The following is a 17,799-nucleotide window of genomic DNA, read 5'->3' as shown; positions in this document are numbered from 1 at the left end:
TCTCCAAGCTAAAGTGAATAAAAACGCAATTTTCTTGAATATGTAGTGAGCATCAAGCTTAAAATTTAATTCCCGTGAGAATAGGAAGTGTGGTACGGACAGAATAACCGTAACTGCAACACAATGTTTAGACAGTCCTAAAATTTGAATAATCTGTCCGGTGTGTACTTGAACGCACCAACTCAAACATTTGAGCCGCCAGGAGGCGACATTTTCACATGTTAACTGTATTTCAGTTCTCTACACGCTGAACTTTGGTCGGATTAGCCCTAGTTTTCAGAACGTAACTGAAAGGACAAGTGTGCGGTGTTGCAAAATATCACGCCAGGAGCTGGGTGGGAAAGAAGGAAAGATTAGTGTGTTTCTCAAAAAGAGGTCAGGCTGTATTTGCGCTTACAACAAAGTTTTGTGAACCTCGTTTTTTCTTCATCTATCTGAGATTCTGCACACACAACATCACAAAATCCTCACCATGTGGGACAGGCAGGGTTTCTTACTTTGAAAGTGTCAGTTTGTCTCCTTTTATAAGACCACATATTTCGCAATAGCTGTGCTGTCATGCTAGTTTTCATTTCCTGGTGGATTACTATTTTTCAGCTGTAACCGTCTGTACCTGGAGACAGTTTGGGGTTAAGAAGAAGCAGTTCAGAAAACCAGCAGTGTTCATTTTGATGTGTTTGCGGTTTAAATCACATCTCTGACTTAGCCCCGCCTCTCTCAGCTGCGACTGACAGAGGCAAAACACCAGAGAGCTGCAGGACTCAGTCTGACACCAAGCACAGAGGAAGGCAGACGATCTCCAGAGAACAGCGCAAGAAGGAGATCAAGTTGGAGAAAAGGATAACCTCGCATTTTGTTGGACTTTGTTAAACGGAGTAAAGCGGATTTGATTCTTATGATTGTGAGTAAAGACTGTAAAGTATGTTTTATTTCCCTTTTAAGTGGATTACTCTGAGAAACACCTTGAACTCGTAGCACGATGGAAGCTGTTGGAAAGAGTCAAGTTGAGCTTTGGAAATGCTTCTGCTGGTAGCTTATTGAACAGTTTGTGTCAGAGTAATAATGGTTGAGCCAGCTGGGTTTGTGGAAGCATGGAGAGCGCAGTTCCCTGAGTCTGATCCCCCTAGCATGGAGCTCAACTCACTGGGGGACATTGAGCAGGAGTTGGACAAATGCAAGTCATCCATCAAACACCTGGAGAAGGAAGTAAACAAGGAGCGCTTTCGCATGATCTACCTGCAGACTCTGCTCGCAAAGGAGAGGAAGTCTTACGATGGGAAGAGATGGGGGTTTAAAAGGATGGCAGAGACAAATGATGAAGACAGCCAGAGGTCCAGCATAGATGAGGCAGGAGCAGAGGAGCAGCAGCACAAGTACAGGGGGCCTGGTAAGACAGTCAAGTGCAAACCTCATGCAGACATTGAGATGGATTGTGCCCCTGACAGCAAACAGAAGGGTGGGGTGTCACCTGTCCGCCAAGACTCTGAGCTTCCTGATTTCCCAGTGGGTCCGGGCTCGGTGGCAGCTCTTAGATCCAACTTTGAGCGCATCAGGAGGGCAAACTCCCACACAGCGGGAGATTGCAAGGGGCTGTCAGTGACAGGAGGCCAAGAGAAACCCTTCTACGTAAACATGGAGTATCATCAAGAGCGAGGGCTGGTCAGAGTCAACGACAGGGAGGTTTCAGACAAGATCAGCAGCCTGGGCTGTCAAGCCATGCAGATGGAGCGAAAGAGGTCCCTGCATTCACTCCCAGGGAACCTGTCAGCCGCCACGGGGGATATCAGCAAGGCCGTTCAGAGAGGCAGATCCACCGAGGGGAACTGCAGCTACAACGGGTCATATGAAGACTCCGAGGTCAGCCCACACCCCCTAAAAGAAGGCGAGGGGCGCTACTCTATGGGGAAATCTGAGCAGCAGCCGGTGGAGTGCCACGCTTACACCAGCGTGTACGTTGGGGGGATGATGGGTGATGGGGATATGCGAGTCATCCACATCAGGGACCACGGCACAGATGAGGACACGCACCTCACCTGGCCGAGGCGCTCCTACTCTCCAGGGAGCTTCGACGACGTGGGAGGAGGCTACACGCCGGACTGCAGCTCCAACGAGAACCTGACCTCCAGCGAAGAGGACTTCTCCTCAAGCCAGTCCAGCCAGGTGTCTCCCAGCCCCACCACCTATCAGATGTACAGGGAGAAAAGCCGTTCACCCTCCCAGCAGTCCTTCGACAGCAGCAGCCCGCCCACACCTCTGTCTCAGATTCGCCTGAAGCGGCAGGGAATGATTTCTGACACCTGCATCACTGGACTCCGCAAGGCGAGCCACATCTGGCCCAGTGATGGAGACTCCACCACGTCCAGCAGGACCTCTCATGACAACAGCATTCAAGGAGATCTAGGTAGGTCTCTAATACACAAATGTGGATGTGATCTGACACTTAAATTGAGTCTGGTGCATGAAGATGATACACATCCAAAGCCCGCTCTAATCCCTCTCTGAAACATGTCTGTCTGCCCTTGGTGGCCCAGATCCCGAATTAGTCAGTGATGTGTAAAATGCACCTGTAATCACTCAAATAAAGTCTCAACATTCTGTGCCTGATACACTAAATCCGTCCTAAAACGTTTCCATAACCCAGAGGACTTTTCAACAGCCTTACTTATCTTTTGCGATAAAAGTTGCCTTAAAAAAGGAGGCTAGGTTTAATGAAGATTCATCTTCTTTTGTTAGGAGAGCTTTATTTCCTCCTCCTCACAAGCCTCATCCGTACTGGTTGGCTCTGTTAGGCTCGATCATCAGCTGCCATCAGGCTGTTTGTGAGCAAACTGTGGCCTTAGTGTGCATATCCCGAACAGCAGAACCTTTGCACTTCTTTGAGCAGGGCTTTCTTTACCCTTTTGTAAGCAGGCTTGCCCTCTCCTTTTCACCCCTCTCTGCTCTTTGCCCCACTGAGTGCTGCAGTACTCTCGCAGAGATGCTCTGGCTGAGACAGCATCTGCCCCCCGGGGCTTCCCGGTCGCTCAGCCCTATCCACCCTGAGTGTTTTTGTGTCAGCGCGCATCAACGTTGTTGTCCTTAGTGTGGTGTAATTAACTTAAAGGGGTTTGTCTAGCGTGATAAATTTAGGGCGGTTCTTTGTTACGGGTGGTGGGTTGGAAAAAAGCGCTGACAACTCGCTCAACGAGGAGGATCGAGGGGGCTTTAAGTGTGTCATGTGGCTTCCACTCAAAACACCCGCCATCGGTGTTTCCTGTTGTTATGCTCCAGCATAATAGGAGAATCACTCACTGAGCAGCAGTATTGACATGTTAACAATATAACATTGTTAGGAGGGATAAGGAGAGTGGTTGGGGTAACTTGGTAATACCAAGGACAGAAGGGCAGGCAGGAGCATTTGTCATAATAAAAGATACACAAGGACACACATCATCGCTGGTTGAGGCCAGATCCTCACCCAAGACTGATTGGGAAGCAGAGTGCTTGTTGGAAGATTGGAGCTAGAAAACTGTGTGTCTCTACCCCCCCAAAAAAGAAGCATTATCCACTCAGGGTCAGATTAAGCAGATGAGCAGAGTAGTGTGTTTTTGTTACATAAGGTGATTCGGTCTAAAGCTCTTTGACAAAAAGCATGTGACAAGTGAGCAGATCGCCTGTGATATAATCAGCATGAAGTGAGAGCCAGCACGCTGCTCGGATGACTGAAATGCATAAATCCATTCGATCTGGGTCTGCATCATTCCACGGTCGTGCCATGTGTCGCTGAGTCCTGTAAGCATATTGTCAGGATGGCTGCCTCTGGTCATTTTTTAAACTCATCCTGCTACATTTATGTATAAAATTGCAAATCAATACTCATTAAAGCTGCAATAAAGCAACTTAGTATCGCATGATCAACAAGAACAAAAAATAAGTGATGCAGTAGAAACTGATGCAGTAGTGACTGAGGTAGCCTCCAATACCCATAATGCACCTGTAATCATTTTTTTGTTATATCCTTTTTGTCAGATAAAAATGCCCTTGTCATTCAGGGGCTGTGACTGTAGCAGTGTAGGCAGGGGCAAAGTGCATCTTCTCTGCACATCTCACACAATCAGTGTGCCTGCTAGGCCACAGTCACAAAGGGCTAGGGACTGGTTGGTGACTGCCTGGCAACCACTGGTTGCTAGGGAAACATTAGTATTCCCAGACTGGTTGCGAGTTGGTGCTGGAAGTTGCTGTGAAGTCAACTGCTGAGCCCCAGTCAAGCAAACTGCGACGAGCAAATAGCTCCTGTGGATAAAGTGTAAGAGTTGTTGGAGCGTCCAAAAGAAGTTGAGATCAAGCGGCAGCTTTCAGGGCTAAGAAGTGAAGCCAATGAAGACATTTATTAGCAAAATGCTAACTTGTTATAGGTTTCCCTATAAGAAAAAATAAATAGCATAAATGTTTTATTTTAATTTGGAAATATCATTGGTATTTTATTTTTAAAATAAAATTTTTTATTTTTTTTGTCAAGAAGCAGTTAAGCTCCATTTAGCCCTGTACCTCTGTAGATAACCCTAGCTAACCAAGCTAGCTAGCCTACACTGCTAATTTGGCATTCCACTTTATCATCCAAATATGAAAAATTAAACAAGATGTGATGGCCAAAATACTATATCTGAAGCTTTAAAACAGTAGTCCACAAACGAGTGACGGCAAAGTGGCTGCTTCCATCTTTTCTTTACAGTCTGTGTTCAAGGCTCACTACTAGTTTTTCCAGGTACCTCCAAATGTTGCTCCTTTCCCTACTGTGTAGGTGTCACACGGAGTCAGCACACAGCTCTTGTCACAGGCCTAAACAGCAATGTTATTGTGGTTAATTAAAAAAACTCAAACTAGGTGTAAGAAATCTCTGAAACTAAACTGAACTGAAAGCAAAAACCTAATTAAATAAAAACTAATTAGCAGTTACAAAGGTTTGGACTTTCTATGCCAAATAGTGCATCCCATGACCAATCAACTGACCTTTTGTGTTTCCCTATTTGATACGTAATGCCTGCTTGACACTTTGACTACAGAAAGAGTCTGAAGTGCAGCCTTTTTTTTTCTTTTCTTCAGAGGAGACATGTTGCTGACATAATGGCAAACCTGCGTCATGTGGACCTTGCTTTGTGGATTACCAGAAGTCTGGATTTCATGTTGTAATAATTTATTTATTTTTTGCACGTTGTTAAGTTAGTCCTCAAGCAGGGAGCTGGTTTGAGGCCAGCTTTTGCAATAAATTGCTCTTTGTTGTGGTTCTTGACTTTCAGGGAGCTGCTGGAAAGTGTTTTTTCTTGTTGCATTTATCACAAAGCACTGCGGCATTGACTAAAATCTCTTGAAACGACTGAGTAAAGAAGGCTTGTAAAGGCGCTTTATGGTCCAGTTAGCTGCACATTCTGTAACCATTAGACAAACTGCCATATACTGCACATGTTTGGGTGGTGGTAGGGGGGTTTTCTGCACTCTGTCACCATGTCATTTCGCAGGGTCCGTGCTGCTGTTGTGGGAGTGCCGTAGTGGCAGTCCGCCTGTGCCTGGGGAAAAAATGAGTGACTTACCGTTAGTGACACCTCCGAACTTCTCTAAACAAACGCGTGCTTGTCCTACTGTGTCTCAGCTGTGAGAACTCTGTGAAATGGCCAGTCTAAAATTGATGCATCTCAGGGGACTTTTTCCTATGAATAGAAGAAATAAGTGTTGTCTCCTGGTTTCTGGTTTAACTAGGCCAATTGTCAAGAGCTGCTGATTAGCTGTGGACCTTTAAGGAGGCCAGCTTTCTTATGGGTTTATTTTGCCATAATTAATTATCATCACAACGCTGACGTGCCTGTGGCTAAATAAGAGTCTGGGTGTGTAGACTGTCTCGTGGTTAATGTGTTATAGTGAGAGGGCGTAAAAGAAAAAGGTCAGCCAAAAGGGAAAATGATAATCTCCCATTAGTTTAATCGTGATCCTCTCTGCAAAAACCAGGAGATTGTCTTTTAGGATGCTTTTAGCCCGAGCCTGCCTCAGTCAGGACATGGCACCGTTTCTGAGCGTAGATGGGCCTGTCTGCTGTCGCTGTGACATTAATAGAAAGTGTCTATCTGGAAGGTGACTAACGTTCGTCTGATTGCCTCAGACCACCACTTGCTGCCTCAGCAGGAGTCACACCGGTCCTCCGGGTAATTGTGGACTCATAAATATTTGAGGTTCCCCGTGTAAGCCCAGACAGGCCTATCGTTGCACCTACGTATCAACATCTGAAGTTTGGTGGGTAAAGAAGGGGAAGAAGTCAGCCTCTCCCTTTCCTTAAGTAAATGTAAGCCTACAAGAGGAAGTGCTGGCAGCTCTTGAGGGCTGCCAAGTCTGCCTTTGTGTGTGCGTGTATGTGTGCGTGAGCAAGTGAGGCACCTGTTCTTCTGTGCAGTGTACTGGGTAAAGTGGTCAAAAGCTGGCAGGCCATCAGTACACCAGGCCAGGCATCGCCAGCTGCTCTCACAGTAAAAGCCATGAATGACCTTTTGTTTCTGTCAGAAAACTCAACAAAAACATTTGTTTCGAAACTATGCAAGACGGTTCACTTTAGGTTTTCCTCAAGCTCCTCTGTGCAGTTACTAACATACACACACAGAGGAAAGGCTCGGGCCTGTTTACAAGCCTCCTCGGGCTCGGTGATCCTCCCTCGTGCTCAGCCTCAGCCCTGTGCTCCTGCGGCTTCAGCTCTCCTCAAAGGGCCCTCTGTGCTGCTGGCTGGCAGGCCAAGTGTTTATGGAATTTCTCAGCTGTTTGTTGGGGTGTGGGGGGAAGTGGCTAATGAAATGTAATGTGCTAAACGAGTTCACCTCTGTCACAACGGCCTGACCCATGGTGCTTGTGTCAACCTTTCTTTCCTGTAGTAGAACGTTTATTTTAGGCAAAACATTCAGTGGCGAAGTAGAAGAGGCAGCAGTATCAGAACCAAAAACCCTTGTTAATCATGCTCGTGTTTTAAACTTTATACTTCCGGTTAGTAACTTTGAGCTTGAATAACACAAACCTTACTGCAGTTTTCAAAGTGTTGTAACTTCCATGAAACCATCTGAATCTGAGATGATTTGATTCTTTTCTGCCACGCGCCTGCACTCAGGTACAGTTTACCTTAAGGCGAATTCGCTGTAAAAACGTGTGTTGCTAGGCAGAATACCGCTGGCCAGTCACATCAGAGCACATCAGGTGAGGCCCATTCGCTAATATTTAATTCTATTCATACATGCAAATGAATATTTCATTACACCAGGAGGTCACTTTAATTTTTTTCTTGTCACTGCTTACATTTCTGAAAACTCTGCCCGTTATCAGTATGTGATGAAAACTCAGCAGTTATATTTGTGTCTGCTACAAAGCACAAACTTGAAGGTGTCATCCTGTAAAGTCACAATAATTGGCAAATGAAATAAATCCTGCTTCGTGTTAATTATTCCTCGCTGCTGGACTTGAGTTAATCTTTTTGCTCGCCTTTGCACCGTTGTGTGTTTATTTACCCGGGCTGGAACTGTTATCGGGGCTTTTATTTGCTCTGTTATGCGGCACATTACAAGCTGCAGTATGTCCACCCCGAGCTATTTCTACATACGTTGATTAGTAGGTGTGCCGTGTTTGGCGGCCCAGTTCTGACCTACACCGCTCGATGACTGGCACTAATTTTAGGCTGCCCCACAGCAGATCATAGGCGAGTGCTGATGGTCTTCAATGCGTTCCACAGGCCTGTGGTTTAAAGGACCTCCCGGGCCAGCAGGCACTCCACACGAGCCCAGATGTGATGATGAATTGACGGATAACATTTTTACAGTTTGAATGGCCTATTAGGGGCAAGGAAATCTTAACCGAGATATTCCTTCATTTATCTGAAAGAAACACCGCAAATCTCTGAGAATAACCTCACAGACGTCACAAATGAGCAAAAAAAAAAAAAACATAATCAGAAATTCTTTGAGATTTAAGTAACAAAATTTATGATTGAGGGGATGAAACTGCTTTTCTTCCCCTCTCACACACCCAACTTTAGTTTACTGGGTTTGATAAACCTCATCACACCACAGATACATCCTTTCTGCTTACGCCCATAGACTGTATATAAAAGATGGGCACTAGTCTCTGTGTGTTAGAACCTTAGCATTAGTGTTTAGGCCCCTGGGCATGTTGCCTTTTTTCTTTCTTTCTTGACATATATGGACCAAAGAGCAAAGTTCTATGTTACCAGCTAGCTACAAAACTTTGTTAGCTCATGTTAGCACGCATTTAAAGTTTTTCAGAAGAGCTTTGATGTCAGATATAACATGCATTTTTTTTTCACATGAATTACTTTAATCTCAAAAACTGTCATGTTTTTCTTAGAAATGTCAAAATCCTAAATTCTGAGGGCATTTTTCCTCTGATAAATTGCAGTATGAGGATAAAGTTGCTTGTTGCTAATTATCGTCTGCTGTGATAGACGGATATCAAACTCTCAGACTCTGTATTCCGATTATCCTGTGTCACCACATATCGTAAAGTCCATCTCAACTTGCTATGAAGTGGGGTCACCACATCAGGTGTTTGAAAGGCTGTCACCCTTTGACCGGCCCCAGTGTTTGCCCTCCTTATCACCGCTGTTTCCCGAGTGACTCCACAGATCAGAGGAGAATCCATTTGGAGCCATAAAGTGGTGCTAAGCTTTTAACAACCATTGGCCTCTTATCTTATGTTTTTTCTAGAAGTGATACTTTCCTCTCCAGATCTATACAACCGTTGTAGAGGCAACAGAAAGGCCGTCCTTTAGCATATCTTTTTTTTTCAAACTTTGTAAATAAATTATGGATGCTTACTGTAAAATTTCAGTTCCAGCCTTTTCTGAGCCAAATAGTCCATTTGATATGTGTGCGTTTATTTATGGGAGCTTGTGATCTAAATTCTATCCATCCTTTGACTGACATTTTGGTGGATAGTCAATATGTTCACAGCGGGGTCCAGTAATTGAGGATTGACTCAATTTGTCTTTTCCCAGCAGTGAAATGGGCAAATATGGATGCTACCATTCTAGTTCCAAGGCTCGATCAATAAACCTCTTTGCCCTCTAAGTTTTATTTTTGGGAGCTGCTGTCTGATAATTTCCCCCATCGGTCAAAAAGAATTGAAATTTTACCTGTGATACTTTCAAACAATGACATTAATTCACACAAGCCACAATAACAGCAGATCAGTTCATCTCAGTCGCAGCCCACATCAGCTGATCCCTCAGCTGAAACTCTTCGAATTATCTCATGTGGTGCATCTTCAATCAGTTCAATATTATTTATTTATAAAGCACCTAATCACCTCAAGGCTCTTAATATTGTAAGCTAAAGGCCCTACAATAACCCTAAACAATCAGACGACGCCAATGTAAACAAGCACTTGGCAACAGTGGGAAGGGAAAACTTCCTTTTAACAGGAAGAAGCCTTCAGCAGAACCAGGCCTCAGGGAGGGGCAGCCATCTGCTACGACCAGGTGGAGGTATTTAAGATGCCTGCCTACAGTCACTCCAAATCTGCAAGCTGCTTTGCAACCCATCTCCACACCAGCTCCCCCTCTCATGCTGTGTCTGAACCAGACAGTGTCATGTCTGTTGCCACTGGTACCTGCTTCTGTGCTCAGGTCGCGCAGTTGTTCTCACTTCCTCTGGCTTCTGTGTATGAATGGGGAACGTCAGGGAGATGTGCTCCCAGAACCTAAATGACCACAGATGAAAAAATAACTACTTTCCAGAAAAAACAGCATATTTTTTAAACTGCTGTGACCTTAAAATGGCCACGTGATAACCCCAACCATTTTTTAGAAACCCAATACAGACTTTCACTCTGATGAAAGTGTCCCAAATAACACTTCCTGCTTCTTCTGTGATTGCTGTGTAGTGAAAAGGGACCACATGATTATTCCTGTGTCAGAGAATTCCCGATGCTGCTGCCGCAAAGATTCTGCTGCACATCTGTCGCTCCCTCCCTGCGTGTTTTGTCGTAGTTCATCTCTATGGATTAGGATTAGTGTATGTCTTTGCTTTGTCATCAGTGGGATATCCAGTGTGTATCCAGCATGCCTGTGGTATTAAAACTGCTGTGACTGTATTCTATGCAAGGCTCTTGTTTACATGCTGCAGGAAGGCAAAGTGCTTCATGATGACTGATTATTCCCCAGAAGCAGGCTTGGCAGTTGTTTGGCCGAGCCCCCTTTTATATATCCTTGAGATCTATTTTTGGGTGGTGCTCAGAGTGCTGGTGTGGGAAACCAAAACATTCAGTGTTGTGCATTAATAGGTAATAATACTTTTTAAATGATTTGCTTTGATTCACGGAACTAAAGGAAATCCTTCAAAAACATGGAATTACAGATTTCCGTGACGGTCCAAAATGAAATCAGCTTCTGTCTGATCCACAGCTCCACACAGCTCGCGACCACAGCTGTCGGGTTCAGCGATCTTATGTAATGTCATTAGAATGTATTTATTACGGCTCTATTGCACAGCTGAAACCATTTGTTGGGTATGAGACAGAACAGCAGGATTATTTTGCCACCCTCCAGCTAAATGTGTGATACTTTCTATTGTGTGATTTTGAAGCTGTTGGGATGCTGATAATAAAATAGGAACATAGCTCCTTCACTGTGACTTCCAACGCTGGCTGGAACATTACACTCTTAAATTGACTGAAATGTGTACTGTATTGAATAGTAATGTGCACATAGAGGCTGATAGCTTAGCAGTAATTGTTAAATCTAGATAACATTTACCTCAGTTTCGTTGGTCTATAATAAGATAAGATTTCGAGTTGCAGATATGACTAGCCTCAAATTTAAACAGGCATTTTGCATTGAAGCTAATCTGTTTAAAACAGCAGAGCTGCAAAAAAGGACTCCAGGTCATGCTCTTAGTAATATTTTCTTGGACTAGAAGGGCCATAATAAAATGAACAGGCATTTGCAAAGTACTTGAAAATGAATGGATTTTGAATTTTTTTAACCGCATCTTAGATCAAAGTTACTTACATTAATAGGTGGCATAAATCTTGAAGATTGGTCAAAGTTTGGTTAATGGCTTGTCAGATTTCTTAAAACCTGCAATCACTATCCAGTTTATTGCTAGTACCGGGTTAGAACCTCTTCGATCAGATGATCAAGCAGTTGTCCACACTGAGGAAGAAGAAGTCTGCCTTAACAGGAAGTAAACCAGATTTTCAGCAAATCACAGACAAAACCACTTATAAAGATTTTAATGTTTGAGTAATATTTTTCCGAATGCTAGTTGTATTTTTGTTGCTAGGCAGAAATTTCAGGATTACTGTTTTAAGTGTGGTTAAAATGCAGGCCTCAAGGGCCGGTGTCCTGCAGGTTTTAGGTGTGTCCTGGATCCAACACAGCTGATTTAAATGTCTAAATTACCTCCTCAACATGTCTTGAAGTTTTCCAGAGGCCTGGTAATGAACTAAACATTTGATTAAGGTGTGTTGACCCAGGATGATATCTAAAACTTGCAGGACTCCCTTGAGGTCTGGAGTTCCCCACCCCTGCTTTAAACAGTGAAATAATAGCACACTTTGGGTCGAGCTCTGCTGTTTAACAACTGCATCTTGTAGGTAGTTTGTAGCTGTGAAAGAGCAGCTTTTACTTTGGTTTATTTGCTCACCCCTTTTTAAAAGTCTGTTTGACACCTAGGTTCTTCTTAGTATAAGCAGAAAAGAGACATAAATTGTGAGTCACAGTGAATTATTGGAACCTGTACAAATCTGTTTCCATGTATGTCTGAAAAGTGTGGGCTGTCTGCAAAGTCTTTAATTATAAAAGGCATGTCACTGTTAGCTGGAATGTAGATTTGATAGCCGTGACTGTAGACGAATGTGTGTATTAGGAGTGGAAGCCTTTGTTAAAAGATGACCTTGTGCAGAGAGCCTGTTTCCGCTCTGAAGCAGACAAATTGCCGAATTTTCCGGACAAACTTGCCTGGACACTTCCCTCACGCTATCGGCCCTTGTGATTGCTAGAACAACAGCACTCACTGAGGGTCCATTGTGATGTGCACTTTCTCACACTGACCAGAGCCAAGTCAGTGCTGTGCTTTTAAAAACGTCCCTATAAACAACACAAGTGGCTCAGTATTTAAGGCTTCGGTACATTTTTTAAATCCTCCCTTTTACTTATTTGTGTTTGGACTGTATTCTAAGCTCTGGCTATTTCTTAGTTTAGATAGTTTGTGGCTCCAAAGCTGCAGCCTGAGAGAGGATGCGTTAGTCATCCTTTCCCGGGCTCGATGTATAATTTCACCGAAGCCCAGAGTAGCCGTTCACATGGACTCCCCCCTGGGCTGTGTAGCTGTTTGGACTGCGGTAGTCTCCTCCTCAAGCAGTTCATACAGCTCTCTGTCTCTGCTGGGCCCAGTGTGTTTGTTTGACGCCTTTGTCACAGCCTCTGCGGATGTCATCCTGTCAGTTGCCTGTCTTCAAGGCCTCCCCAGGGAAACTTGTCTTTATCTTCCTCCAGTCTCCGGAATCCTCTCTTTCCTGTTTTCAAGCTGAGGCAAACCAGTCTTGTAGCCATAAAACTGTTATGAATTGTTGTCTTTTTAAAGTGTCCACTCCATATTGGTATTTTTATTTTTTATTTTTTGTTGTGCGGATAGGCATCTCTGCTCTGGATCTTCCACACAGCTTGACAAGCATGATATACTAATAATTGCTGGTGAGTCAGGATTGGCTGACACTGATTACAGGATCTAGTCATTGGCGATCTGATTTTATCTGTCTTAAAAAATCTGATTTCACAAGATCCAGGGAGTATAACATGTTTCGCTGTGGGATGCAGTCATTCGGCTTTGTTGTTTTGGATCTCTCTAAGTGCAAAATAGCACAGATGTGCATATGAGGGCATGTTGTGACCCATAAAGAGTTTATGTTCAATTTGTCATTGTTATAGCTTAATTTTCCAGCGTATGCTGTGAGCTGGATGTCATCCTGATGTTACCAGAATGACACTAATTTATCCATGTAAATTTAAACACTAGGGTTAAATAAGGAGTTCCACAGGGTTCTGTGTTGGGACCAATTCTTTTTACATAATATAATATAAGTGGATTTGAATGGAATTGAATATTATGCCCAGTTAAAGCACTATCTTTCACATTTCCTGTGATGTTGAACACTGCATAAAAAAGCTGAAGGAGGCATGATATACCAAGGTTGGCATAACAAGAGCTTGTGTGTTACTCGTGCAGTTTGCCAGGCTAATCCGATGACCTGGCAGGAGCCCTCAGCGGCTGGCTCTGGCTGTATGGTAGATTTGTGTAGGTAACAGGTTTACAAAGATTAAAAGATTTAATAGGAAGACAAATGGCAGGAAAAGACAGCTCATTCCTTATTTTAATACCCGCTGTTATACATGCAACTATGTTCTGAAAACGGTTTTCCAACAATAAACACACACTGGCAGGAAAATATCACATAAATACATTACAGAAATGTCTTGGCCTTAAATGAACAAAGATTCTTTGGCATCACCTGAAGAGGGCTGTTCAGTCAAGACATGTCGGAAAATGAATGAACTGAAATGGTTTTGTTGGAGGAACAGTCATAAATTCCTCTTCATTGTTTTGCAAGTCTTATAGGTGGCTACTGAAAATATCTGATGAAGGTTGTTACTGCTAAATTCAATAGTTTACTTACTTTTTTCCAGCCTACACTAGAATATTGCTCAGTTTGTTCAGTGAGAGAGATGAAAAAAGTTTGTATAAAGTTTGACACTGTGTTAATAAAATCTGTGATGCATGATGGTAAAATGCATGATCAGGACATTCTTTGGATTCTTGTTTCATTAAAAAGGAGTTTTTACTAGTTTTTTTTCTAGGCTTTAAATGCACATCTTCATCACTCCCACTATGTCCAGGATCGCTGTGTTAGCACCTTCTGGCTTATTCACAATTGACAAAAACTGAAGCTCCAGTTTGCTGCATTTCCCATGATGTTTTCTCTGCTTTAACTACACGGCCTAACAGTTTAATAGCACACCATGTGACTATTGTGCTTTGTTTCACTGTTTCTCACAGAGGCATCCTACAACGAAAACTCTCCATCATATGGCTACGACCTGGAGCATTCAGACGAGCTTGGGCCTCGCCACGGACCTCTGTCCTTCACGGGATCTCCTACCTCCTCGCCACGGCTCCGCTCTAAAATCAGGAGCAACCGAGACAACCAGTCATCTGGTTCTCTGGACTCCCCGCTGTCGGTAGTGTTGCTTTAATGACTACAGTTAGAGTCCTTCATTGCCATCTCTCCAAACGTATTTCGTAGCTGTGGTTTCTCAGTTCTGTGGAAAAGTTACTTCTTCCAATATCACCCTTTGGAAGCCCAGGCCTTCCTCATTTCATTTCAGTTTTCCTGTTGTTGCTTGTGATTCTGCTCCCACATGCTTTATGTGCACATAAGTGATAAACGTGCTGCAAGATGTTGAGGAATTTGCTTTTTGCTGCTTGATGCTGGAGGAACAAATGACTTGATTCAAAATGTGGCACAGTGCCAGTCTTATGACATAACGGTGTCTTAGCACTGTGGTAATCTTTAAAAGATTGTTATTGCTAAATTTTTTTTTTTTTTTTACTTAGTAAGATCTTTAAAAAAAGTGTGATCCTATATTTCCCATAATATATCTTGATGGCATTTGCTGTCACACCCTGCCTTCTTAAATAAAGGCCTCCAACTTACAAACTGCACGTCCCCACAGTTTGTGATTTCTGGTGCTGAAATGTAAAAATTTTAGCCACTGAAAGTGACAAGCAAACTAAATAAGGCGCCCTTCAGAGAGGCATTAACAATGATACCCAAGCTCAGGCATCCATACCGCAACAATAAAACATCCAGTACGTGTTTGCCATGTAGCTCCCAGATGGGAGTGCTTTTCAGCGTTGCTGAAAAAGACCATACATACTCAGCAAACATACTGTGTGTAAACAGATGTTAAAAGGAGACGGCGCTCCCCTCCCCCTCCAGTCTGCCCCTCTCCTATCTGCGGTATTCTTATCCTCTGATGTGTACACTTGGTGATCTTCAAAGCCGAAATCATGGTGGAGGGTGGGTTCACTTGACTTGCAGCTTCTCCTCCTCCTTCTTCTTCTTCTTCTTCTTCTTTTTTTATTTAGCAAATATAATGGAAGCATTTGATGCAATCAGTGCTCCAGTGAGTTTCTCATTGAATGACTCCTACTGGGGGTGACAGATGTCTTTGACCTGTTTGGACTAACAACTCCAGGATCAGAAACACATTTGTCTTCCTCAAGATGCTAGGAGTTTCTGCTGCTGTCCTCTTGGAATGTAAAACTCCTACAGACCTCCTACAAATCTGGACTCCTATAATCCCACAGCAAAAATATCTGCAGCTGGGGGTTTGCAGAGGTGCACGGGCAGCTTTTGTAAAGATCAAACACGTTGATAAATGGCATATCATTACTGTGACTGTGTCACTTTTGTGTAGGTGAATACCATTTCTCCCTGTTTGCCAACTGTTTTCTTTCTTCCCGTGTTTGTTTCAGGTGGAGCTGGATCAGGAGAAGGGGTTAGAGATGAGAAAGTGGGTTCTGTCAGGAATCCTGGCCAGTGAAGAGACCTACCTCAGCCACCTGGAGGCCCTGCTGATAGTATGTGTAATATGAAAACAGGCTTTTAAAAGACGTTCTTAGCTTTAGTTTAGTAGCAGCTGAAAATGGGACCTATTAAGGTCATTTTCAGCTGTTTTATAATTTTATTCTGGGAATCCATTAGTGCAGCTTTGCCTGACTTGCAGTTCACAAAAACCCTCAGTTATGTTATAGTCACCTTTTATCCATCCACTCAGTCCTCCTTTGTCTTAAACAAGCTATTTTAATTCCTGTCTCCTGAGGGCCTCTTAATTAAACTTAATTTAGTGGTGTAATGCAAGTATTTTTAAACAAGTTCAATTTTCTTATTCTTTTCTTTAGTATTTCTATGTCATGCTACATTCTACTTTTGCAAGTATTATACTTTATATTGTATTATTTTAAAAGATTCAGCCAATAGTTATTTTGTGGGCGAATACAAAGTATATAAACTGATAATGTTTTAGAATAAGGTATTCAGCAATGTGTAAATGAATTGAAACGCCTGTAAGTGAGGTACTAATGACTGAATGAATATGAGTCACTGTGAGCAATGAGCATTTTGACTTTGTGGGGAAAAAAAAATGTCTTCATGTTCATACAAGTAACAAGGACGTGCATGAACATGCAATCCAGAGAAAAGCTAAAACCGACCCCACGATTTAATGGGTGTAGAACCACAAGATATCACAGCAACAATAACTTGAAGTTATTGTTGTTTGCTGTACAACTTTATCAGTCTCTCATGTCGTCGAGGAGGAATTCTGGCCCCCTCTTCTTAACGTTGTTGCTTCAGTTCATCGGGTTTTGGAAGTAGTTGTGTGTGAACAGCATTTCAGTCAGATAGAAGCCTGGACTTTGGCCTCATCACAACGTTGCAGCAACTGGATTCTTTTCTTTTTCTGCCCTTTTGTTGTAAATTTGCTGCTGTGCTTGAGATCATTGTCCTGTTGCATGACTGTTTTGGCCAAACTTTACCTGTTGAACAGATGGCCTCATATTTCACTCTTGTGTATACCAAAGTATTCTGGAGTTCAATGCTGATCAGTGGCTGTAAAACAAGGCAGAATCATCAAATTATCGCCCCTTCACCTTAAACACCTCATATGTGCTTCACAGCTGGTATGAGGTATTTGTGCTGATATGCTGTGTTTGGGTTTTCCCTGAAGTGCCGGTGTGTGTTATGGCCAGATAGCTCCACTTTGGTCTTGTATTTCCAAAGGACATTTTTCTTAGAAGTCTTGTGGTTTGCTCATATTCTACTTTGAAAACCTAGACTGTGCTGCTACGTTTTTGTTTTTTGTTTTGTCAGAGAGAACAGGCTTTATCCCAGAAACCCTTCAAACAAGCCATACTTGTTCAGTCTTGTTCTAATTGTACTCTCATAAACTGCAACATGCTAACTGAGGCCGGTGAAGTCCGAGATGTAGCTCTTGTTTGGCTTTTTGTTTTTCCTAATCTGATCATAGTGCGGCCTTATCTTTGCGTGAATTTGCTGGGTTGTCTGCTGATTTGAAGACTGTGGTGTTGTCAACACACCTGAATGCTCCGGACCAGCAAACTGCCTAAACCTCTGATTTTATAGAGATGCTCAAACTTGGTGATGATCAATTAATTTGCATTTGATTATCAAAATGTGACTTACTTATATTTCCTATTGAAGCAGGAAAGGTGTACTTCACTTTTTACAGGACTGAATATATTTATGCTAATACTTGCGTATTTAAAAATAATGGATGCAGGATTTGTAGCAAAGTACTTTTATACTTTGTCATAAAACTAGAAAAAGCAATTTGAAACCTAGCACACTTAGCATTAGAAACACACTAGAAATGAATCCAATTATTACAATTTTGTTACCTTATTTTGTATAACTTTTGATAAGATAGCTGACGTAAGCTAATTTTGTTAGCATAGAGACTGGTCCAACCCTTTTAAATAGTAAATAATAGATTTTCTTCATGCAAACAAACAAGATAACTTGCAGTTATATGACAAATTTCTTTGCTTAACTGTTTTTTGGTGTTTTTGCAGACACAGTGTTCACATTTTTAGAATTATCTCATGTTAGCTAATCTTAGCTAATGCTACTAAACACGTCAGTCACCTTTGGCATTTACTGTATTGACTCATGTTCTGTGGTTACTATTTTGCAAGGCCT

The 17,799-nt window shown here is 42.7% G+C and overlaps 1 protein-coding gene across 1 annotated transcript in view; it reads left to right on the top strand.

Annotated features, from left to right (window-relative positions):
- Positions 1 to 7: 7 nt before the first annotated feature.
- Positions 8 to 17,799, top strand: part of LOC146696431 (breakpoint cluster region protein) — a 31,423-nt gene continuing 13,631 nt past the window's right edge. Inside the window, exons 1-3 of the mRNA XM_085474558.1 lie at positions 8 to 2,401; positions 14,073 to 14,254; positions 15,555 to 15,659. Of these exons, the coding sequence (XP_085330684.1) occupies positions 1,063 to 2,401; positions 14,073 to 14,254; positions 15,555 to 15,659 (1,626 nt within the window). The 5' untranslated portion in view covers positions 8 to 1,062. The remainder of the gene's footprint in view (positions 2,402 to 14,072; positions 14,255 to 15,554; positions 15,660 to 17,799) is intronic.

Source organism: Copadichromis virginalis, linkage group LG12 (assembly GCF_057382275.1).
Source record: "Copadichromis virginalis isolate Kocher_CV1m ecotype Utaka linkage group LG12, C_Virginalis_male_GT1.1, whole genome shotgun sequence".
NCBI lineage: Eukaryota > Metazoa > Chordata > Actinopteri > Cichliformes > Cichlidae > Copadichromis > Copadichromis virginalis.
Note: the sequence above shows the minus strand (reverse complement) of the source record. Positions and strands in the feature narration are given on the sequence as shown.